This window comes from Phlebotomus papatasi, chromosome 2, assembly GCF_024763615.1.
Source record: "Phlebotomus papatasi isolate M1 chromosome 2, Ppap_2.1, whole genome shotgun sequence".
Classification (NCBI taxonomy): domain Eukaryota; kingdom Metazoa; phylum Arthropoda; class Insecta; order Diptera; family Psychodidae; genus Phlebotomus; species Phlebotomus papatasi.
The window spans coordinates 13,086,283-13,112,077 of NC_077223.1; the positions used below are offsets into that span (position 1 = coordinate 13,086,283).

At 33.8% G+C, this 25,795-nt stretch overlaps 1 protein-coding gene across 1 annotated transcript in view; it reads left to right on the forward strand.

Annotated features, from left to right (window-relative positions):
* The window catches only part of LOC129803747 (furin-like protease 2), a 146,017-nt gene that overhangs the window by 43,325 nt on the left and 76,897 nt on the right, over positions 1-25,795 (forward strand). The window contains exons 3-4 of the mRNA XM_055850518.1: positions 232-1,173; positions 7,907-8,116. Of these exons, the coding sequence (XP_055706493.1) occupies positions 787-1,173; positions 7,907-8,116 (597 nt within the window). The 5' untranslated portion in view covers positions 232-786. The remainder of the gene's footprint in view (positions 1-231; positions 1,174-7,906; positions 8,117-25,795) is intronic.

A 25,795-nucleotide genomic window follows, 5' to 3' on the forward strand; every position in this document is an offset into this window, starting at 1 on the left:
TACACAGTTTTTTTCTCGATTAATTTTCATAAATTGAAGGCTTTATTGAATGAAGGGAAATTAAAAATTGCGAATTGCATTGAATTACAATAGCTATGCTCACATTTTTACGCATCTTTGACAATGTCGGCAAGGATTTGTCGCTCAGGGTGATTTCGTCTTAAGACATCTCATAAAAAAAATTAATTGAAATTATTTCTAATTTTTCACCTTTTCCATTCTCTTCCTCAGGAATATCTACAAGGTGCTAGGCCCTACAACTTTGTGATATAGTAATTGTTAGACGAGGAGGCAGCAAGAGGAGGAATGAAATCATAATAGAGATCCTAGAAAAAAAGGTGGAAAATTGCAGTAGTGAAGTGAAAATTTGCAAAAAAAAAAGGAAAGCTATTTGTCGGATAAAATTGATTGTGGTGTTAAGAGAAGCTTTTCAGCAGCCCATAGAAAATGATTTCGTGTGAGTTGCAGATAAATTTACACTAAAGTGGTTGTTTTACAGTGAAACAGAGAGAAAAAAGTGAAAAGAGTGTATGCAAAAAATTTAATTTTTATGTAACGTAGTATTTTTCTTCTTCAGTCTTCAGTGCAAAATCCCTCAAGTCTGTTGAGATAAAATTATGTGGCATGAAAATTTATGTGAAATATAATTTCTTTGCTATATAAGTTAATCACCGATAAATCGATTTGTTGCCCAGAAGAAGTTGAATTGAGTGGAAGTTGATAGAGGGAGCATTGAGAGACAGTTGAGTGGAATAAGAGAAGTTTCTGAGCTGAAAGGGGGATAAAATGTGGGTGTCTCTGAGGGAGATTGTGCAATTGGCAAACAGTGGATGTTCTAGAAATTTGTCCTCCACCTCAATTATCGTGAGATGTCTGGTATCAATACTCCTCCTCTTGCATATTGTCGGTGTTGATGTCACAAGAGCCGAAGACAGTGATCAGGGAAGGTCAGCACGTCTGAGGCGAACGCCCATCTATCAGAATGAATTCGCTGTTTACATCCCGAATGGCGATGAAGACACTGTCAATCGAATAGCCTCCAAGCATGGCTTCACTAATATGGGACAAATTGGCAGTCTCAAGGACTATTATTTGTTCCATCATCATCGCATTTCCAAGAGATCCACCGCAACCAGCGACAGTCACCATGAAGCACTAAACTCTGAGCCAGAGGTAAGTTGAGACACAAGATCAATCACACGAGACTATTTGTATTTGTATTCAGCGGAAATCATTAGCTACGTTCAAGGAATTTCTATACAAAAGACGATGGAGAAGTGAAATCTTAGCTAATAGACTTCGCGGTATAGGCGAGACAAACTTTTACATAAATCTAATGGGCAAGGATTCCTTTTTTCTTGGATTTTGAGAAGGATTTATCTCAGGCTTTTAGTGTCAAATGAAGTCGATATCTTAAAACGAAAAAGAGATACCAAGCGAGCATCAAACCGATTTCAATTCAGCTGAAAACACATGTATTTTCAGCAGAATACTGGTAACCTTAAAACGACACTCGTGAGGCAGTGCCATTTCCATATAGGGGAAACTGGGGCAGCACCAAACGCGGAGTAGCACCAAACACTGCGATTTTTAATCAGATATTCGACTTCAGAGCATAAGACCTATAGGAATCTATAGGCACTATAGGGATGCTTGTCCACTAAAGGAATGGTCGAGATAGTCCAAGTAGTTCAGAAATAAAAATTAGTGTTTGGTGGTACCTCGTGTTTGGTGGTGCCCCAGTTTCCCCTACTCCCTCCGTTCCGAAAAAAGTCATAAGTTTGTTAGTACATTTTGTATAGAAAATGTATGATTTTTTTCGGAACAGAGAGAGTATTTGGTTAGCCCTTTTTATTCGAGAACTGCTGATCGGTCAGCATATTTTTGCTAAACAATCAGTGCTGAAAGAACTGCTTTTTTTCAGCTAACTGTGCTCTCTGGGTAATTAAAGAAGAAACTCAAACTGGTCAGACTTGGGAACTTACGGTAACGTTAGGTAGCGCGTTGAGAATCCGGAGTTAGAAATCAAATGGGGATATTTGGAAACACTTGAGAACTTACAGCTACACTCGCTACCCTTGGTAACCTACTGTACCAACCTAGGAATCCTAATTGAATTCAGAAAGCAGTTGGAAAACAAAGAAAGTCAGATGTGTAATAAGAATAATTGGGAACATTTCAGAACTAACTTATATTGTAAACTTAAGCGGTCTTCAGACTAGAGCTTCAGCCCAGTTCCCAAAGACCTCAGAATCCTAAATTGCAACCAATTTTATTGCCTTTTTAGAATATAATAGGTCATTAGTCCTTAATAATCCAATCTTAAGTTAAATTTTCCGAAATATCTTGATTGATATAGAATTACAACATTTAAGCCATATGGCCAAGTCTTAGGTCTGAAGCCCGTAATACGGTATTTACTTGGGATTCTTTGAATAACACGGGAATACAGTAGACTCTCGCTAATTCGGCTCTTTTAAGATCGGGCTACTTCAAGATCTATTAATAGATCATTAGACTTGGTGTTATGTGTTGCCTAAACTTTCCTAATATGCCCATATTATTGTTTTTTTTCTTATATACTTGTATATTACCTACCCTAAGCCCTGTGGAATAAAGTGCAATGATGCTCACTGGAAGCAGTTCGAAAACATTTAACGCCAGAAAAATTTCTGGTGACCTAATGGAGATTCGAACTCGGGACACTTGCATCCTAGAGCGAGGACTCTGTCACTACCTATTTAGTGACCGGTAGGAGATATTAAAAAAAATCAAGCAAATTGATACATTGTTTTTTTTCAAATGGAATTCAAGTAATAAAAATAACAAATAAGATTTAATTAGCCTTATGCTTAACAACAATGGGTTTGCCACACCATTTAGTTCCATTAATTGACTCTGTAAAAAGAAGACCTCGACTAAACATCAAAGTTTAAATTTCGCATTTCTGTATTTTGTAATATGCATTCAGATAAACAGAAAACAAGGTGAGAAATGGTAAAAACAAAATTAAAGCGTGAAGAATTTGACTGTGAAATTGCAGATAGACCAGGCTGGTGTGGGAATGTGGAAAATGTTGGTCAAAATATATACGTGAAATATTGTAGTTTTTTTTTTTAATGCAATACTTTGCACTAAATATTTCACTTTCATTCACTCACTGACCAAAATTTTAATTCACAACACCGCAATGAAATTTTAATAGCGTGTACTATGTAAACATTTTTGATTGCATAACGTGCAAATGTGATAAAATTTGGATTATTAAAGTATACAAAGGACTTCCGTCTTTTACGTTGGTATTTCTTTGAAGTTAATTTTGCTGAATTCGAACTTCAAGTGGATTCCGTTTAATTCAATGGAATATTGTATTTTAGAATGTTTTCATGCAGCATTTTCATTTAAGTAAGCAAATGAATAGTATTTTCATATTTGTTGTTTGGAAAATTTTACAACACACTGACCATTGCTGGTAGAACATGGGTTTTGAATATATCAAAGCAACATACTGGGAACACTAAATCCCTAATTACGGTTTTATTGATTCTATACGTATACATATATATGTACTTAACTTTAGCCCTGTATATTCAAAATTATTCTACATCATACTTTGCAATCATGTACGTCAATATCCCTGGCTTGTTATATGGTTCTAAATAATAATATTACAGCCAAAACACGTTTTCCTGGAAAAATCTTCATTTCTATTTCATAATTAGGGGAATATAGGCATGGTTCGCACAGAGTGAACCTTCAAACGATGTGAATTTTCTCTTCGTTTGCAAAGAGCTGAATTACCTTTTCTCATCTCGTCTCATGAGCTTAATAATTATCTATCTTATGGCTAAAAATAACGAATTAGCTCTTTGTAAATAAAGAGAAAATTAGCGTTGTTTGAAGGTTCACTCTGTGCGAACCATGCCAACATTCCCCTAATCATAGGATATTTGAAAATAATAAATGTTAAGTTCCTATGCAAATGCTGGAAGCTGGAACTAATTAGCAATAGGCAAGGATTAAACTCCAAAATTATAAATGGAATGATGATTTCAAAGAGCTTTCCGTAAAATATTACGTAGCAATATTTACGTACAAATTACTTAAATTAATTTTCCATATTCTCGTAGATTTTATAACTTATACCTATTTCAAATTTCCTTTATTAACTGCCTACAGTGAAACGTTATAAAGAACAAGGCTTAATCATTTGTCTAAGTTCTCTGATTTCTTTCTAAGAAAGATTGTCGAGAATATCTTGACTAAGGATTGAATTTAAATTGCTTGTTTTTTTAGAAATTTGAAACTTCCAGGAACAGGATTAAACCTGAATTCTGTGTAGGGCTCATATTGATACAAATTTATTGGAGATTTATGTTACCAGTAAAGTTATTTTTCCGGCTACCACAGATTTGCAAAAAAAGATCAAAGTATATGTGAAAAATCATCCTATGATACATGTTTCTAATACTCAATTATATGTAATTATTACAATTTTAATCTATACATAAACTACTATAATCAACTATTTAAAATGACTTATTTAAATGTATTAAAGAAAGTAAGGTAGGTTTAGGCATAAATTACAAATGAGTAGTAGGGTAAGTGTGCCAAATTCCGGTCAGATTGCAATTTCGGCTACCTTTTCTTTTCCTCGAATTTCCATGAATTTTTAGTTCTTACTTACATACTCTACAGATTATACAATGAAAAACAATAACAAAAAATGTAGCTTCGACAAACGAGATTACGTGAAAAAGATATTGAAAGAATTCTCGAAGGGCAAGGAACTATGAGATTGGAGGTGGCCGAAATAGGGCACCAAAGCTATGTCTATATTTTTATTCATTTTAAAATGTATTAAGAATAATTTTAGAGTAAATACAAACGGTAAACTCTTTACAAGGTTCCAAGTAAGACTCTTACAAAAGAAAGAATAAAAAAAATCAATTTGTATTTAAAATATTTCATTTAAAACTTGAGTCTTTGACGCTTGCATGCAACTATGCTGAAATTTGGCACACTTACCCTATACTTCAGAAGTTTCCTACAAAGAGATCATTAGCAGAACGAAACCTAAGTAGAGAAAGGTTTTCAGGATTCACATACACTTTAGCTTCTGACACTCCATCTCGTATTCAGAAAACAAAAGGTTTTACATAGGTTATTACATACGAATCAAGGGTCAACTTACACTGATAAACCCTTGTCAATTATCTGAGAAACGCTTCAGGAAACCCGAGAAATCCACTTTTTGCATCGCGAAACATAAAAAATGGGAATGAGTTACCCCCTGATACGAATAAAAAGGGTGGCAAAATGTTCCACATTTTACTAAAGTACTCGAATTAATGACTGAGATGCTATACCTCAAAAGTACTTTCGCATCATTTACCGTTTATCAGTGTACAATCAATTATACCGATTACACCGATTGAAGCACTTAAAAGTTCATTCAAAATAATTTAAGTGTAACAACCTTTCTAACCTTTGATCTTAGAAAACCGTTATCAAAATGTCTGCCTAGGCAAAGTCTAGAAATGCGTTTTTAGTGTATCAAAATATTATTGATTTCAGTCGATTTAGGGTCTAGGTATTGTCTTAAATCGGAACAAACATCGCAATGATACTCAGCGCCGTCCTGTAACTGCTTCATGCTCCTCAATTTCAAGATTGATGACTATTTTAAATACTGGATTTGGAAAAGATCTGAAATAGATTATACAGTATTTTGGTGAAAATGGTCTTTAATAATTCTTGTGCTCCTTTTAAATCAGGAAAATTCCCAGAGCGTTCAATTGAATTAATTTTCCTTAATACAAAATGTTAAGTAAACATTTTTTAACCCTCCCTGTTGTAAAATTAACTTATTTGAGGGCTCGTATTAATGAGATCTCACGGATTAGACTTTATCCTGAGATTTTTTGGGGTTCAAGGTAAAATTCGCCCTCCTCAGATTTGACCCCAATTTCGAACTCACTCATATTGCCCAGTGAGATGCACTTAGTTTACTCTAGAGAAAAAGATCGTTTAACACGACAAAAGACTATACAGCCTGAGAAGAAGCATTTCCGCCGTTTGGCTTTTTTAGGCTGGTCACCAACGCTAAGTCGGCCGGCGACGGACGCGTAGTATAGAGGGTAATTTGTAAGGACACATGTTGGCAAAAATAAATACAATACAATATTCGCCAAAAAACGATATTTCTGGCCGGCTTTTTCCGTTCCATACCGACCAGTCCGTCCAGCCTGTCGTATATCCACTTCTAGAGAGAAAACGAAGAGAGGTATCGACAAGCGGTTTTCGGCAAAAATTAATCTTAATAAACGGCTAGAAGTAGGTAATGTTAGATCCACCCCTAGACTCCCTTACCTAATAGATTTTTGAAAATCGGTGTGGTAAATTAAAAAAAATAGACTATGCTTTTTCATTAAATTTTAGTATGTTGTAGCTGAAGTCTAGGCCTTTCCAATGGTGGATCGCACTCTTCCCTCGGTGTTCCCTGACCTGAGCTATGATCAAAAATAACTCGACCGGATTGCATTTTCTATGTTTATGAAGCGTTTTCGATGACATTTTAATGGGTGTCACATATAAGATTAATACTAAGAGTGAGAAAAGACGTAAAGAGAGGTGTATAATATGCAAAATTTCAAACGAAAAAACCACGTGTGTTAGAAAAAACACACTCTAGTAGAGTAATACGATAAGTAAGATATTACTGTTCGTATTAATTGTTTTCTGAATCATATTACAGGCAATTCGAGCAATTTTCCATGCGTGCCAACTGTGATTCGGTCAGTACTCGAGCGAAGTACTTGCTATGTCTTTTTGGTATTTTCGCAGTTCAGAAAGTAGGGTTGACATGCGTCGAATGGGCCGTACGCTCTACATATCTTAGGATAGAAAAATCATCGGCTGAATCTTGTTAGCTGCATTTGCTTTTTGTCTACATCCGTTGCAAACGCCAAGCAGAAATGCATCGTTTACGATGAATGCAGACAAAGAAAATGCAGTTAGCACATTTGCTGATCCAACCCACGAAATGTGATCTATATACTTCCCAAACGATTATATTTAACACACTTGACTGTATTATTTATTATTGTGTAGAAAAAAGTCAATTGTAAGCATTGAACAAGTGATTTTTATCAGTTGTTTGCCTCTTGAAGCATAATTCCTACAGCTAAAGAACTTTCTTCGTTGAAACGATTGAAGCGGAACCGATTTTTAGAGAAAAGTATCAATGTCGTGAATTAAAGCTTTCCGCTAAGCTTGAACGCATTTTCTCCGCTAAACTTTTTGAAGGTTTAATGATAAAATTTCAATTTTATGCAAACTAGAACAAAATTTGTTGAAGTTTGAAGAACTATATTCATCCATAGAACAAAGTTCTAAAGCATGAGCGTCGAATTTCCCTGTTTTAGATATTTCTGGATTTTTCACAAAGTATTGGTAACTTTGTTATGTTTTGTGATTGATGGGAAATTTCCGAGAACTTGTTATGTAGTTCTTCTCTAAGCATTTTCTTCTCCTTTTTGACGAACATTACTAATAATATAAGGCGTAGTTGCAAGACGTAACTTGTTGCTTGAGAATGACATTTGCCAAAACCAAAAAAGATGTTTTTTTTTTTTAAATATTTAATTGACTTTTTGATTAATTTTCTGACCTTAATTTTCACTTCTTCATTGAAATTTAATTTGAATGAAAAAAAAATCCGAGAGAGGCGGATTGTTTGTGTGAGTAAAAGAAAACCACAACATAATTAAATTAATTATTCCGCGGTTGAAAATGAACAAATAAAATTCACTGAATAACTGCAGTACTTTTGCTGTAAATGGAAATTGGATTAATGAGGAAATTATTTAATAATCAACTTTTGTATGTGTGTATGTGTTTATAGGTTCGATGGTTTCAGCAGCAACATGAGAAGGTGCGCAAGAAACGTGATTATGGTGCTCCTGGCTCCGGAAGTATTAGATTTCCGACCACTGGAGCCACAGTGTCGACATCATTGCTGAGGAATATTGCCCCTGAGTCACAGATACACTACAGAGACACTGGACAGCACAACATCTTCCCCGATCCCCTCTTCAAGGAACAATGGTACCTGGTAAGTATATCTATTTTATACCAACAATTACAATAATTTTCTCTCTCAATGCCTCAAGTTTTATTGAATTGACTAAAGTGAAGATGGGTGAAAGAACAACATGAAATGCGATATGATATAGCGTGATGGTATAAAATTTATGAGATGGTTTTATTGGTGCTGAATGAGAAATTGATTGACACAAATTTCAATCGAAGGTTTTTTTTTAACACAAATTAAATTGATGATCACGTCAGTTGTTGACTTTTATAACAAACCCCACTTCCCAATATGTCTAAGATGATGTGGAGTCTCTCAATAAAATTCACTTTCTCTTTCACTTTTTGGCCTTCGGAAATACGGTGAAAATTCACATGGGAACAACTTTTTTTTTTCACCAGAATTTATACTCCTTCATAGGGAAATATTCCCCTCCTTTTCACATATATCCCTTCAACAAATTCTAATAATTTTTCTCTGTCAAATAAATTTATTTTTCTTTGATATATTCTTCTCAATAAACACTGCGTCTTCTATTTTTTTTCCTTTCCTTTTTCCGCCATCAATTCCCCCCCCCTCTCAGTCACCTAAAAAAAATCCCCTTTTCGTATTTTCCTTTTTTTCCAAAAGTGAATTTTATGTCGTAAAATTTAGCATCAATTGCGAAGAAAAATCCTTCTGATTTGTTCCAGCAAATTAAATTTCAAACATGGAGAATATAATAAAAAAAACACATTCCAATCTCATGAAACTCTATAGTCTTTCAAATTGTTATTTTGCATTTCAACCGACAATTTATTCCTTTATCAAGTGGCATAAACTTTCAAAAATTAGTGTTTATATTGACAGTTGCATTTCCACGTGAACCATTTATTTTATTTGCATAATAATCAATACGATGAAATAAAATGGCATGAATATTGAATTTCATGTTTTGTGATGACAAAGGTTGGAATAAATATTGTAATATATATATTTTTCAACAAAATGATATACTTTAATGAAATCTGTCATTTAAAGTATAAATTATATTATTTTATCTACATTTTGCTGTTATTTTTTCGCAATCACAGCTTCTGTCCGATTAATCGTCTCCAATTAAGCTCATATTTTCAGAATTTACGCTTTGATGATTCTTAATTATGAAAATGATCAATAACTAAAATAGGTTTTAGAGGCCGAGAGATGGCAAAGACTCATTGGGTATCACTGATGAACCAGAAAAACTGTTCGATATTCGATATTTCCTCAAGAGAAGCCATTTGAAGATCGGTTTCGAAAACTAAGAAAAAATCATTTTCCCTTATTCATTCACAAGTATAGAGTGTGAAAATTCGAAGATCTATTCCAAAAGGCCAAAAAAGAGACAATTTTACATTTGATAATTCCGCAAGGTGGCTGAGGTACATCCTGTTCGAATTTCGAAGCGCGCAAATGTCAAAATGTGGAGATCTTCACTTTGTTGTAGGGATAAACGCAAAGCAACGTCGTCTATTGCTTCTGTCCCATTATTTAATCACTCCATAATCACTAGAACTCTTTTACGTAAGAGCTTTTAATGTGATGCTTCGTAAATTAGTATGAAAATTCGAAATTGAATTTGAGTTCTTCGAACATCAACGACTTTTTGTGTAAATAGAGTTCCATTTATCTTTTATCCAAGACACTATTCGAGAATCAAACTCTACTTGTGTTTGCACCCAGTATTTTACTATTCGAATTTCGTAGTAACAAAATAACTCTGTTCAGTAACAACCTTGTGCCGAAAATAGATTAGCGTTTTTCGCGTAAATTTCGTTGAGTATTGAAGTTTCTTGAATACCGAAAATTCGAAGTATTAGCGATTATATGAACTTGTACTTTAGACTTCTAGTGGATTTACAAATAGTTTTGGCTTGGCTTTGGAATAGTTTGTCTCTTGAAAATTAATTACTAAATAGAGGCAATGTACATTAGACAGTTGAGCGAAATAATTTCATGTGTGGTCGTTTCGCACGTGCATTAATTTCAAAAAACATAATTTTTTGATAATAATATTATTTTTGAATATAGTGCTGTATAATTTAAGCCAATACTCGAAAGAAAAAAACCGGACTTTGTTAAATTGATAAGAATCATTTTCGTTTAACACTTGAATCTTGAATAAAATTTAAGGTATTTACGTGAAACTGCCTCACTTCTGCTAGTTTTATTAATTTTCAAAATCTCTTTTAAGAGAAAATTTAACAATTTTTCAAACTGTCCAGAAGTGTATAACGTACATAAGTGATGACTCGCCTAGTCATCCTCTCCTAGGCTCTTATGTCAGACTGATTAACATCCACGTTCCCAAATGATTCACAGAGAAGAGATAGAAAAAATTTCTTCTACCACCCAGGATTGAACTAAGGCTCACTTGTTATCTAATTAAATGGTAATCTCTGAACTATTATAAAATCAGGGCTTGTGTGAACAGGAGGGGAATTCTGTAACGCTCTGGCAATGCCATATGACAAATTGGGTTCGAATCTTAGAAGAGCTTTTTCGAAAATGTGATTCTGTAGCCGTGACATTGCCATTTCAGTTCGCGTGGCATTGTCATAAGTCACATATTTGAGATTTCTGGCAATTCAAATGACAATAAATTTAGTTAAACAAATCAACCAAGACGTAAGGTAAAGTGCCCCGGAGTCGACCAGTTCCTCGACTCGACCGGTAGTCGATATTTGAATGTTTTAATGGCGAATTCCAATAAAATTGCCACTGCTTCGTATTTATTTATGGAATAATTGACCTATTAATGTTAGATCATACATCAAATATTAGTGCAAATATAAATAAATTGAATAAGTAACTCTACCGGTCGAATTGAGGAACCGGTCGACTGGAGGGCACTTTACCTTACTGTATTTTTATAAAATCATAAAGTAAAGGGATTTCATTAAAAATTCAATGAATTGCATTTTCTCCATTTTCGAACTCATATGATATGACATAAAAGGCTTGAATGACATTGTCAGGTTTCGAACTCACGCGTGACAATGCCACGAAAATTACAGAATTCCCCTACAGGGCGTTATTCTCGGCCACTGCACTCAAAGCAAAATTACTGAAATTTCTTTTAAACGCCGTCTTTCCTTGTCCCTGTTTCGTGTAATGCGTTTCCTGACTTCCGGAGCCCTTAGAAGTATTTTTTATTTCTGTAATTTATATTTTACCCTTAGTACTTATCAGGGGTGCAACGTCCATTAGCTTGCCTCTGTGATTGCTCTTGTACTTTGGCGCAAGATTTTTTTAATGACCACTACGTACTTTAAGAATTTTTCGTTAATATTTGGGATCCTGAACCAAATTGCTTGGGCTTGTATAGCAGAGGTGTTCAAAAACCGTTTGAAACCGAACAAACGTCATATGAAACTTGTACGTCAATGGTCAAAACGCTACATGAACAAACTTATTTTGACGTTTAATCGGTTTCAACGGTTTTTGCACACCTCTGTTGTATAGGGTATACTTTCAAAAGTTCTTCAATAATGCCAAAAAGGAACATGAATTTCTTAATTGTGTAGAAGCCATAAGCCAAAGAAGAATCCCAGTGAAGAAGTCTTTGCACCATATTTTGCTTCAAGGTTTTATTATCGATGTTAAGTCGGCGGCGACCGTATGATAAGAGTATTACGCAAAATCGGATAAAATGGATATTTCATAAGCACTTTGATATATTTTTTTATGATCCTTTGCCCTTGCAAAACCAATCTTTACTCAAATTTTAATCATTGCTGAAATCTTACCAACAATATTTTTTAGTTTCTAGTACTTCTAGTATATTCTAGGCCTACCTACTCTGCATAAAACCGTACTAGAAACTCTGTTATTGGAAAATTAGTTCAATTGTTTCCGAAAGATTACGATGAGATGTTATCCTGTAAGTTCTGAGATAAATATTTAAGCTTTAAATTTTTAATTCGGCATTCTAGACCTGTAGAGGGATTCTGAAATTATATGACAATGTCATATGACAAATTCTGGTAGTAAATTTGGGAACAGAACAACATTAAATCCTAATGAGTTACGCTATAGAATAACCATTGCAAATAGCTCTACGAAGCTCTTAGTTAGTAACCGATATGAATCGGTTTTTTGATTAATTTTACCGAATTTATCACATAAAAAATTAGGTTTGTCATGTTATACTATCATACTCTTACAGAATTCTTCTACTGATCATTATTTTCCAGTAAAGATATTTATTATCACTAACTAAGCTGAAATGGAAATATCACACTTCAGAATAGTTATATTCGATCTATTCGATTCTTAAGATAGTCTCGCAATTTAAAAGCTGAATCGAAGATCCATACTTAATTCTCAATCAACTTCAGACTGTTCTCAAATTTAAATTAACGGACTTTACCTGTTACAGGTTACAATTATCTTGACAATCATTTTGTATTTTACTGAATTTCAACAATTTGTTTTGAGGAAAATCAAATTATGTTGGGGTACTCTGCCTTGATATAACCTGTAGAACATCAGAGTTTAATAACGTGTAGTTTTTCATTTAGTGTTTTTTTTTATAAAAGCTACCAGGCTAATTGTCTTCCTTTGAAGACGAGATTTACTCTGAGAGTTCGTACTTTTTAAGATATGCAATCCAGATATTCTGTTGGTAGATCTGTCATATGCATTTTAATATTGTAACTGAAGAACTTTTCAAAATTATTGGCATAGCGGCATAACTTTATTGACATAACTATGCGCTGAAAGGCTTGCAATATTGATTTGAAAAATCTCGCAAAATTTTTGTAGTTTGGCGGAGTTTGTAGGAACTTAATATATTGAAAATAACTTCTGCGTGACATACATAGATATTTTCCATGAACTGTTATTCCATATAAAGCACTACACTATGATATTGACATCAATAACAGCCCTCAAGGAATTTATCGATCGACATGATGGAGTTGCAACTCTTTTTTTTTACAAAGTCTATCATGGAAAAAATAGAAACTATCAACTTTTCTTTACAATGGGGAGGGAAATGGTTCAATTTCAAATGAGTCCTATGACTAGGATTTTATAGGAAAATCGTCTGAAAGTTTGGTTCAGAAATACTTTGTGGGTTGTTAATTTTTTCTTCAAGATTTAACCATATCGATATTTTTAGATAAGAATAGTGTTATGCAGTGATTGAATAATCGTCTGACAAAGTTGAATTATTGTTTCATGAAATGCATATAATAAAGAGAGGCAGTTTTAAGGCTCGAGGATATAAATTGCTGAAATTTAAATAAAAGATACTAGAAATTTTGGCTAAAGGTCGAAAGAGGTGGCTTCAAATGTTGAGAGAAATTCTTGGACATTTAAATTACGCTGTATCCATGGTTGAATAGCTACTCTATGAGCTGGAAAATCTTCAGAGGTCAATAAATTTTAGAGCATGAGAGAGTATGTGATAAAAAGAAGACTCCAGGAGATGCTAGAGGAATAAGAGAGGAAAAACTACAACATTCTATCTGAAGGAATTTTTCCCCTTAATCGACTATTTTTCCTTATGCGATGGGATATTAGAATTAAATTAGTCCTTATCATTTCATTCACATTCAAAATTACCACACAATTTCTAAATTGTGAATCAACTCGTTGGTAATCTCACCAATTAATTAAGAGGATTTTAATTAAAAAAAAGTTGAAGAATTTTCCACTCTTCAGTCAACCCGAGAAAAAGGACAACAAATTACATAGAGTTTTTTTATCACTAGTCCTTCGCTGGTACTCTTCTAATTTGTAAATTAATCAAATAAGAAAAGCAATTTTACTAATGTGTAGACGCAGAGTCTGCAAAAAACCAACTGAGAGTAGTTGTGGTTTTGAGAGAAATTGTTTAAAAGAAGAATATAGTACAAAATGAGCAGCAATATACATTAAAATGCTGACTTGTAAATATAAAACAGAAAACCATTACAATTACTCTGAGGAAAAGTACACTCAGGATAAAACCAAATGCAATTTACCAAACAAAATGGAAATGTGTTTGAGGAATTTCCCAAAATACATTGCTCTTTTTTTAAATAGTTATATTCCAAATATGATTTAAAAGTACTTAATATGATCTTTCTGTATTTTACCGTTTATGCAACAAAAGCTCATACATTGAGCTTATATTCTTCAAATGCAGCTTATACATCAAACTACGTACTTTGATGCTTTCGCATGTTGCAGTATCGTTCAAATTTCAATTCATGATGGGTTACCAGAATTTACTTACGAAAACTCTTCCTTCAGATATTTCTCTGAAAGTGAGATGCAAAATTTGCTGCTTGTGAAAGCATTTTAAAGAACAATGCAAAGTGAGAAACACATGTTGAAAGTGCACCGGTGCGCATAAAATGATTAAGTGTAGGAGTAAATGAATTCACTGTGTAAATTGTAAACTACGTCAGACACATTAGTCCATTAAAGGATAATCCGCGAATTTCGCGAATCATCTTGCCAGAAAACACAACATAATTAGAAGAACTCAGATCTAGAATTAAACTAGAAACACGGATATTACGCAACACAAGTTGAAGGAGAAGTGTAGTAGAGGAAATCTGTGCAGAATTAGCCCAGTTTAGAGTTATAATTTGTCTTAGAAGAAATAATGAGCAAACCACTATTAATTCAGAGTAAACGTTGACTAAACAATAAATTGGGGGAGGTGGGACAGCTTTGAATCGGGGCACCTTCAAAATAGAACTTTTTTCAACTATTTTGTATATTAAACTGAGCCTTACCATAGTGCAATTTACCCTCACAATTGGTTTATGGGGCCAATTCATGTCATGGGCAAGTGCAGTTCCATTTAAAAATATGAGAAAAAAGTCCTATTTTAAAGATACACTATTTCAAAGGTGCCCCACTTCAACCGATAATAGTGCTATTCAAATGAACATGTTTTCTCTAGTACTTCACTGTCCTCAAATGCTCCTAGATAGGGTAAGTGTGCCAAATTTCGGCATAGTTGCAAATAAGCACCGAAGTCCTAAGTTTGAAACGCATTATTTTTAATTCATATTGATATTTTTTGTTACTTCCTTTTCGGGAGGGTTGTGCGGAACCTTGAAGACTAGTTTATCATCTTTGTTTTTTTTAAATCACTTGCTAAAATATTGAAAAATTAATAAAAATATTTACATTGCTTTGGGTAGTATTCCGGACACTTTGAGTGTAATTCCGGCCACCTTTTTTCTGACCACCTTTTGTGACGCAACGGATAGAAAATTTCAAAATGTCAAACGGAACGAGTTTAATATTTAGTTTAATACGTTTACATGACCCACATGCCTTGAGATCTTCCGTGTAATTTGTCCTGAAGACCTGAAGAGTAGCATCTCAAATTTACGCGCAGAATTTTCCCTTCCTGAAATCTTCCAAGGCGTTTTCCACATAATCTTTTTCATAGAAGCGATGGTTTTTTTCTCTGGACATTGTAGAATTCAGAAATTGAAAAAAAAACATAAAATTAATAAGAAATTTAGGAAAGCAAAAGATGTTGCCGGAATAGGCAACACTAGCTCACCGGAGAGACGCTCACAAAGTATATACTTTTTTCCGCGAAATGCAGGATCAATCTGGGAAATTTTACTCGTAATTTAAAGATTGATAAACTATCAACATAAACAGAAACAATCTTTTATAAAAACTAATCAATTTTCATGAAAAACACCGAAAGAAAACCTTTTGCACTTCACCACAAATCGCGAGACTGCTAAAAACACAATCGATTTGTCACATTTTCTGTAAGACTCTTTTCCACACTGAGTTTTTACAACGCAATTTAAATTCAAATTTACCTAAAATTTAATGGTCTTTGTGTTAATACATCCAAAAATGAATAAATATTTAAAAGCAAAATGAATTCATTGACTATTCGAAGATTACATACATAATTTTAATTAATTTATTTGCATGGCCGAAATTACACTCAAAGTGGTCGAAATTAGAAGCTGGCCGAAATTTGGGACACTTCCCCTAATCGACTTTTCTTTGCATTATATTTAGTCACGAGGGAGAGGGTACGTGGTGCAATTTGTAAGAGCGTTCGGATCTTGGGCAGTGTGAGTCCCGGCCGATGCAAATGATTGAAGCGTCTGAAGGGACATTTTTTCACGAAACATCGCAGAAAAAGCACACAAAATCTCACAAAAATCGTACAAAATCGCAGAAAAAGCACAGTACATCAAAATTAATAAATAAATAATAAGTTATTGTTACGCCTATTTGATGGACTTAAAATACAGCTAGGACTGGGAAAAATAGTCTAGACAGGAATCAATACGAAAAAAAGTCGATAATGCAGACGCACTTGAGAACAGAAAAGTGTCAAAAAAGACATGTTCATTTTGTAGTAGGGTAGGACTGTTTGTTAAGCCTAGATGAATCGGAGCGAGGAGGCCCGTCCTGATGAAGACTCCTCTAAATCAACGCTACCGATCACCGTTCAGCTGGGTTGGTGTCTGAGGGGTGCTAACACGGCGGCTAACCTTAAGTTACGATATTGGGATTATGAGAACTGGACGATTTATTCCGATGAAACATTCGATTAGGCATCGGCTTTTCAGTGAATCTTCAGGAGGACGCCATATTCGTGGTTGTCTTGGAATAGGCAATGGGCCTCAATTTCAGGAAGGTAGCGATGAAAGGTGGTCCGGTATGTTCTGGTATGGAGCCTATAGCACTCGTGTTAAAATTCTTCATTATAGAATAGTACCACAAAAAAAATTCACAAGTCATAAGCAAAAATTAAATAAATTTTCTGGCTAATTCTGCCCTGGTTTCCCCTCTACTGAGCACTTTTCCATTAATTGATTTCGTGAAACCATAATAAAAATACTTTTCATTGAGTTTCTTTTCAAAAGTATTCGTATTCGACCTTTTATCAAATTCTTAAGTTACCAAATCTTTATTTTTGTATTTTTGGTCATGAAAATTTAAAAAGGAGCATTACGTACACGCAAAGTTGTACTTTCTGAAGTCATTCCATTTTTTGTAATTTTTGTGAGATACATTTCTTATTCGGAAGCTAATGAACCAGACACTCAGTATGACGTGTCTATTCATTATCATTTTAGTTGAGTTCTGAAAGACCTTGTACAAGATGTTTCGTATTTAGAATTTTTTTAATTTAAGCACAGTCATGTTACAAAGTTGCGCTACTTTTGTAAAGTATAATTCGGAATTCCGGAGAATGCAAAATTCAGGACTGTCCAATTTAAAGGTAGACCAACTGTTTTTAAATTTGATAAAAGTCAATTAAATATAATCTTCAATAAGCTCAAAAATTTCATAATTAATATTTTGTTAATGCATTTCTTAAAGGCTTAATTTCTAAATCGATGCGGAAATTCCATATTGTTCGAAATTCCGAATCTTAACCCTACGGGGGAGTGCGAGAGAGATCTCCTCCGGAGGCAGTCAAAGTCCGGAAATCTGAAATCCCGAATGTTCAAAATCTTGAAAGCGATGAAATTATATGGAGGATAATGTGAAAATTTCCCTTTGCCTCTAGCAAGCTCGGGTGTAATCATGGGAGTAGCTATGACACTTTTAAAGATTCGGAATCTTGGCTTTCGGGATTTTGGCCAATTCGGAATTTTGTCATTCGGGATTTTGACCGGGACCCATCTCCTCATGTAATTCTTCCGAAAATATTTATTTCTAAGGTAGGCAATACCTAAGAGATACTAATAGGCCTTAGTTACTTTGAATATACAGTACGAGACCAATAGTATCAACCCTTTAAATATTCAAACACCGCAAAAAAATATGTGAAATTCTAGGTTAAAATCAAACTTTTAAACTGCTTTTGTAAAACACCTGAGATACTTTTCTAAACAAGTAAATTTTAAATTTCAATTTCATAGAAGGAATAGGACAGTATGTCCTCTATACAAAAGTTAGCCGTAATCATTATGATTGTGATGTTGGACTTGAGGAATGAGTGGAAGCTACGTGATTCAAGATATGCCCCCTCTTTCGCTCCCTAGGAAGGGAAATCCAAAGAATGACACATTGCACAAATAGTAAATAGTAACTACAACTATTAATGACTAGGAATATTTCAGAAATATAAGAATCAAATGCGTAGTGATTATTGAAGTCGCACTGTATTTAATTTTCAAATAAGAACGCTCATTGAAAGTTAAGTAAAAGAATATCGGTTCAAAAATTTCCTTTACCGGCCTTTTCGTATCTAACTACGTATCTACTGAACCTATTAGTTTCAGAAAAAATTCTAAACTTTCCGAATATGTTGCATTACGATTTTGGAAATTTAGTAATTAAAAAAATCTAAAGAAAAATGCAAAATGGGTCGATCGTGAACCATTTCGAATTCGTAATTTTAAGACTTCTTCATTATTTCAGACGGGAAAAGAGAAAAAGAGAACCACGAAGTGGTGCAATAAATTTTCGATTTAGGAAAACTAATTCTTGTACTTATATATTTTGCATTTCGGATTCATAAATTTCCGAATTTTTACATTGAGTTCTCGTAATTGGAAATTTATCCCAACTCTTCCCTAAATATCCATACCATGCGGATTATTAGTATTAATCGTTCAAATCTCTTCTGAGAGTCTGATTTACATAATTGTATTTAGTGAATAATATATAACTTGTTAATTGGATAATTGTGATTGTATGCAGCATTATATGACAAATAATTAGAACTTTGTATGAATGTCACATGGGTTTTCAAAGTTGAGGAACCAATTTAAAATGTACTGTCGTAACTTTTCATTGGGAGTATTTTATAAACTGTGATGGGTTTTCATGAATATAACATTTCTAGTTTGTTTTAATAAACTTTGGTTCATTTGCTGACCAAACATTGATTACTTTTTGGTAAAATTACTTGGATAACTTTTCGAAGCAGTCCTACTGTATGATCGAAAACTCATTAAAGTTTATGCAATAGCTCTCAAATCCTTTTAAATTAGCAACTAGTGGCTACTGCAATTGAGAACTTATGCGGTAGAATTTATTCTCGTAATGCATTTGAATAAAATGTACTTAACTTAATTTGCTAATTACTGTTTCTTCAATAAAGTACACCTCTTGTAAAATGCAAAGAATTCTCACCAACGTCTTGTGAAGGGCTCTATGCATAAAATCACAGTGAAATGGAAGAAAATGCTCTTTTAATCTATTTTCCTCCCACTTAAAGAAGATTTTTCTTCATGTTAATCCCCTTTGAAATGATTCCGGTACTTCTTCGCGGCTTTTGTGAGTTGAAAGCAAAAAAAAAGTGTCTGTGATTTGTTTTTCCCACTTATACCACTGTTGAATTTTTCTTCTTGTTACAAGAGTTTTTCCTTCTTCAGAATTTTCTTTGTTACATTACGGTTTTACTGCTCGAACTCAAATAGAAGACAGTATTGTATTGGATGCAGCTTTTAAGGATATTTATATAAAATCATATTTCTTTGGATTTGTTTCAACTTTAAGAAAAAGTTCCAAGGCTTTTCCAAATGGCTTTCTTGTTGTATATATCAATGACATTTAGACAATCTATCTATGGGTTTTTCAAGGTCAAAAGCCAATACAACTGTTCAGAACTAATGGGAACTTTCGGAATATTCTTGAAAACTGTAGAAAACTTCAAAGACAAAGTTTATTAGCTCATGGAATCTATCGGCATGCATTTAGAAATGCTTAAAAATTCACAAGAATGGTTTGAAACTCATGGAAACAATTGAGAACTCTCAGAGTACCCTTCAGAACACCAGTAGAATTTACAAGAGAACGTTTATTAACTTATAAAAAATTTCGGTATGCCCTTAGAAACGCTTAGAAACTCAAAGAAATAGCTTAAAAACTAATGGGAACGGTTGAGAACTCATGAAAACTTTTGGAATATTCTTAAGAACGCCCTAAGAAATCACAGTGAATGTTTATTAATTTTTGGAAATTTTCCATATGCATTTAGAAACGCTTGGAAATTTACAGGAATCACTGAAAAATTCATGAGAACCATTGAGAACTCTTGGGAACTCTCGGAGTAATCTTGATAGTGAACAGTGACTGTTTAGAAACTTATGGCAATAGTTAAAAACCTTTGGAAACTCTCAGTGTATACTATTGGAAACACATGGAAACTTAGAGAAATTACTTAAAATTCATGGGAACTCACAAGGGACTTTTATTATTTTTGGGAACATTTAAGAACTGTTGAAAACTCTCTAAATATCCTCAGAAACGCATGGGAACTCTCACAGAATTCGCTTAAAAACTCATGGGAACAGTTGCGAACTCATGGAAGCTTACGAAATACTCTTGAGAACTCCAGGAGAACTCACAATGAATATTTTTATGGAAACTTTCGATATGTACTAACAAACGCTTCGAACCCACAAGAATCACTGGAAAACTCATGAGAACTATTGAGAACTCTTGAAAACTCTCGGAGTAATCTTGATAATGCACAGTAATTGACTAGAAACTCATAGCAATAAAGAAAACTCAGAGAAATCACTTAAAAAGCAATGAGAACTCTTGCAATACTTTTGAGAACGTCATTAGAACTCACGAGGGACATTTATTAATTTATGGGAACATTTAAGAACTGATGAAAACTCTCGAAATACTCTTACTTAGATACGCATGGAAACTCTTACAGGAGTCGCTTAAAAACTGATGGGAACTTTTGAGAACTCATGAAAGCTTTCGGAATACTTTTGGAAATGCTTGAGAACTCATTACAAATTCTCCTGAGAACACTTGATTTTCTTTTGAAATTTCAATTTACACCACTTATATTAACTTAATTGTCCGCTTTTGGGCAAAATATTGCAATCGGTTCTAAGTTAGAAAATTGCACGAAATACTTTAACTCAATCTACTTCGAGCAATCTGCGAATTTTTTGTCACAGTTGTTATTCTTTTTTCTTCTATATCTCAACGATAGGTATACTTTATATTACTTTTCACGCCTTAGGCATTTTTTATATTGTTTAAATTTCAACTCGATTCGTTCCTTCTGTCTCACTTTCCAGGATTTTTTCATATGATAATAGGAATTGCTGGATGTTTTTGCTATTCCGTAATCAGATATGCATAAATTTTTGTAATTGTACAATATTGCAAGGCATACATTCGGTAAGGGTAGGTGAAAAAGAGAATATGCTCAGTGTTCCGGATATTGGAAATAGGAATCATTCATGAGGATGTTTTTATTTTGTTTTCTGCTCCTGGAATTTGGTTTTCGAGGTGAACGGAGAGGTGGAAAATTGAGTCAAGAAGCACATGATGCTGAAGAATTTTCAACATCCTATGGAAAAAATTTTCAACTCTGGCAAATTGAATTTTTACTGTGAATGTCCTGCTTTATTTTTCAACTCGTAACTTCCACGTGGCTGATTTTAGAGCGTGATTGTTTGTAGGCATTGTATATTTTGGCCGAATTTGTGCTATTAGGGACGACAGTTATAAACCAATGGTTTTTGGAAAGTGCCTTTTTAGGGGGTGAGACCAAACATTATTTTTCCAGCAGTAGTAATATATGACATATATTTGCAATTTTAATAGTCCACTCTGATGGAAGTTATGTGATGATTTAAGAATACAGAAAGTTATATAGTTGAACGCAGGAGAAAGAAAGTTTTAGCAGATTTATACTACAATCATCTGGATATCATATTAATTTTCATTTGTAAATATTTTTCGCAGAGAACTTTTCAAGATTTATTGTTCTTCGAAATAGCCTGGAATCACTTTTTACTGATTCAGTCCTAAAGAGATTGCAGAGGATATCTGTATATACGATGAGGACAGTGTATTTTAAGTTTTAACCCAAGGGGTAGTTACAAGTTAAAATTCTCATAAAGAATTCTCAGTAACTGTTCCCAAAAGTCTTCAGTTTTTTTCTGTAGTTTAAGAATAATGGACTATCAAACCGATCTAAAGTTGCTGAGAAGGTTTAGTTAGTATACAATTGTTCTGTTTAGAATGTCCGAATCAGAAAAATAACCAACTTTGTACTCCACTGGGGGACGACTTTGCAGCCCTATTCTTCGCAAGCTTTCCTTTAATTCTAGCACTTAAGTATGGTTTAAAGATCATCCTTAAGTCTTGGAATTAAATCAAAGCTTTCAAAAAGCAGGGGTGCAAAGTCACCTGCATCGATGTAGGGGAAAGTGACCATGCTTGATACGATCCAAGCTTGATAATAACTATTTTTTTCCTACGTTAATCAATATTTGTGATTCACAGCAATATATTTTAATAGCCGGTCCTAAGCCTCACATTTCCTAAAAAAATTAGGATCCCAGCTCTTTTTCCCTAGTTTCAGGAAGCAAAAAATAAAAATGGGTCCAAAACTGTAATTTCGATACATGATATTTCATAAGTATTTCTTAATTAATGTCGCTGTTCAGGAAAAGTACTATCATAGGCACATAGAGGGTTCATCATTATTAATATTTATGTAAAAATATTTTTAATTGGTAGACACTGTTTTTGTGGGTGGTAACAAATTCATAAATTCTACCTGTGTCCATCCTATATTTTAAGAAGGGTCCATGAATGATAATTTAAAAGTGGTAACTCTATCATTAGATGTGATTCTTTCATAATTACATCTATTGTAATCCTCCAATTTTATCGACAATTGACATAGCCTTCAATCCTGTTGTCTGAATTTTAAGGTTGCAGAGTGACATTTTCATGGACTCAAAGTGAAAAAAATGGTTTTCGCTAGCGCCCTAATGTCATAAAAACATGGCTTAGAAAAATTAGATAAAAGTAATTTTAAAACTAATAACCAGTTGTACAAACGATTTAAGCAGATAGATTGGAGTTCCGTCTAAATATTGATGTGCATTTTTTTGTATCCGGCGAAATTTTTACAGTGAAAATGGGCCTCCGAATTGTCGAATCAATTATTATACAGGAAGGCCCCGGACCCAACTTGTATAAAAATCGCCACTGAATTTCCATTTTCTTCTTGAGTAAAATCTAAGATTTTTCAGGAACTATTTGAACCTTATGAACCTAATAAGTGAGACATTTTTTTTGTCATAGTGGAAGAATCGCTTCGGTCTGTGTGATACTCAGAAAATAATCACAAACCTTGGAAATCATTTTACAGTATCAAGCATGGGAACTTTCCCCTACGTTACAGCTTATTGTCAAAGTAGTTTTATGTCATGCTAAAGTAATAATGACTTTCACTAAATGGAACATGAATGTTATCTTGTTATTAAGGCAAATAGAATTATTTCTTTTAAAATACGTCTACTAGAAATATTTTATATTTATCGATAATCAGAACATGCACATCGCTCCTTGGAAATTACAAGGAGCCAACTAATTTTCGGCCATTTTTCAGGAGACAGCATGAAAGATTCAACTTTGTGTAAATAAGTATCTCAATTTAATGACTGAACAAAAACAATTTATTTCTTTTCTATTTGTATGAGCACTAATATAAACATCGAAACTTTTATATTTATACCTGTCAAAATATGTTTTTTAATGAGTAAGCTCCTTGTCGTTCTAAATGATGTGCAAATTTTGCTGAAATTAGAATGACAAGGGATCAACTTGCTTGATGGAGAAATCCCAGAGAATTATAAAAAAGTGCCCTCATTCCCTCTATATGCCCTGTGAACATCATGATACAGTTAATAAACGAATCTCAGAGAACAATTGAAAGACTTGACCACTGATGAAGGCTTGGAGACCGAGCCGAAAGCTCTGCGATAAGTTGATGAGTTTTCCCTGAGTGAATTGCATTTCCCGACGATTCCCGGAATCGTTTGTGTTTTAGAGATGAAAAATTGTTTTATAAATCAGCTCCCAATCCTAGGCAATTCATATCAAATTTTTCCAATTCACTTTCACTTAAGCCGGAAGTCCCTGTATTGAGATTTTCTCTTATACTTCTCGCCATTCGGTAGATAACTGTGCCGTTCATGGTTCACTCAAGTGCAGATCTGTCGATTTCCCCCAAAAACGGTTCTGATCTGCCGATTCCAATCTCATGTCAAACTGACGATCTCGTGTCAAACTACCGATTTCATTCTAATTTGTCAATTTCTGATCAAATTGTGTTGATCTGTCGATTTCTTAACAAACATAGTGCCGAACCGTCAATTTTTAGCTCCAAATCGGTACTATTTTGCAGATCGCCGCTCACAGTTCACTCTGAGAGCCACTTATTAACCCCTCGTTTCTCTCAATCTCAAAATATATTCAGCAAATTTCTTCCGTTTAAATGATATTTATTTGAATTAAAAGTATACATAGTAAGAATGATTTTCTTAAATGGCCTCACTTAATCGGTTCTGAACTGGTAATGAACCAATTATAAACCGATATCGGTCCAAATCCAAATACGTTGTGATTCTGGAAACAGTAAATAATGCAAAATTAAGGTAAAGTACCCTGTAGTCGGCCGGTTTCTCAACTCGGCCAGTGCGACTATTTATTAAATTTACTTAGATTTGTTATAATATGGTCTTACCGATTTAACATTATAAGGTGTATTATATTATATATAACGTAAAAGTGATATAACGTAAAAGTGTATATATAAAGTGAAAATTTCATAGAAATTGACTAAAAAACGTTAATAAATGCCTATGCCTGTCCTTTGTGACTGCTTCCTTCTTCCTTACCAGGCCAAATGATGTTTTTCCCTTATTTTGTATTTACTTATGTATATATTTATACTCGATTATATGAGTTGGCATATACAGTCGGTGATCCAGGGTTTCTGCCGTTTACCTGGTGAGGCCGGTCTTGGTAAGTCGGCGGCAGTCGCAACCAGAAAATAGGCATATGGAAAATAAATATCTTATATCTTATCTTAAATTGGTTAAATAATTCAACTGGCCGAGTTGAGAAACCGGCCGACTAGAGGGTACTTTACCTTACTTATATCACATTCAAGTCACGAATTGGAAGTTGGTGGGCATTCCTATTTGAAAATACCGTTAAATCGTTTCTGATGAGGATTTTTCAATATTAAAGGTTAAAAGGGCTCTTATAAGTGTATTTTTTAACTGAATCATATCAATTCTAAGCTCTTCAGAAAGATCTTGGATACGATGTGATGAATTTAGCGATGTATGGGACGCTTTGAAACTCATTTCATTTACAAAACTCCAGTAAAAATATGAATTGTTGTGCATAGATTTCATTTTTCACAATAAAAACTTAATAGTTCATCACAAACATTTTCATTATCACAAAATGTTTGTAATATCTTGCACAGTTTGAGAATTGTATTTTATCACTTGTATTTTTAATTTGCTGATAATTTCGTCGTGAAGACTAAAAGAGTTGTCACACTATGAAATTTTACATTAAACTTTTAAAGGGAATTTCTCATTAATGTAGTTATATACTATCAAGTGAGATTCCCAACAATCCCACATACCATATCTCTCGCTCTTCATGTGTTTTGAATCTTTAAAATTAGTTATTCTTCCAAAAAATTGCTGTTTAACGAATAACGCAAGAACAGCTGAATCGATCTACAGTAGACTCTCTCTCAATCGGGAATATGGGGCAAAATGTCATCCGGTTTAGCGATAGAATTGAGCATCAAAGCCTTTGTAAATTCCACAAAAAGCGCTCAATTATAAAGAATCACGATAAAATAGGAAGAACTACACACAGAGAAATTTTAGTGGAATGACAACTCCAATTGGTGTTGCCGGACACACCAACCTC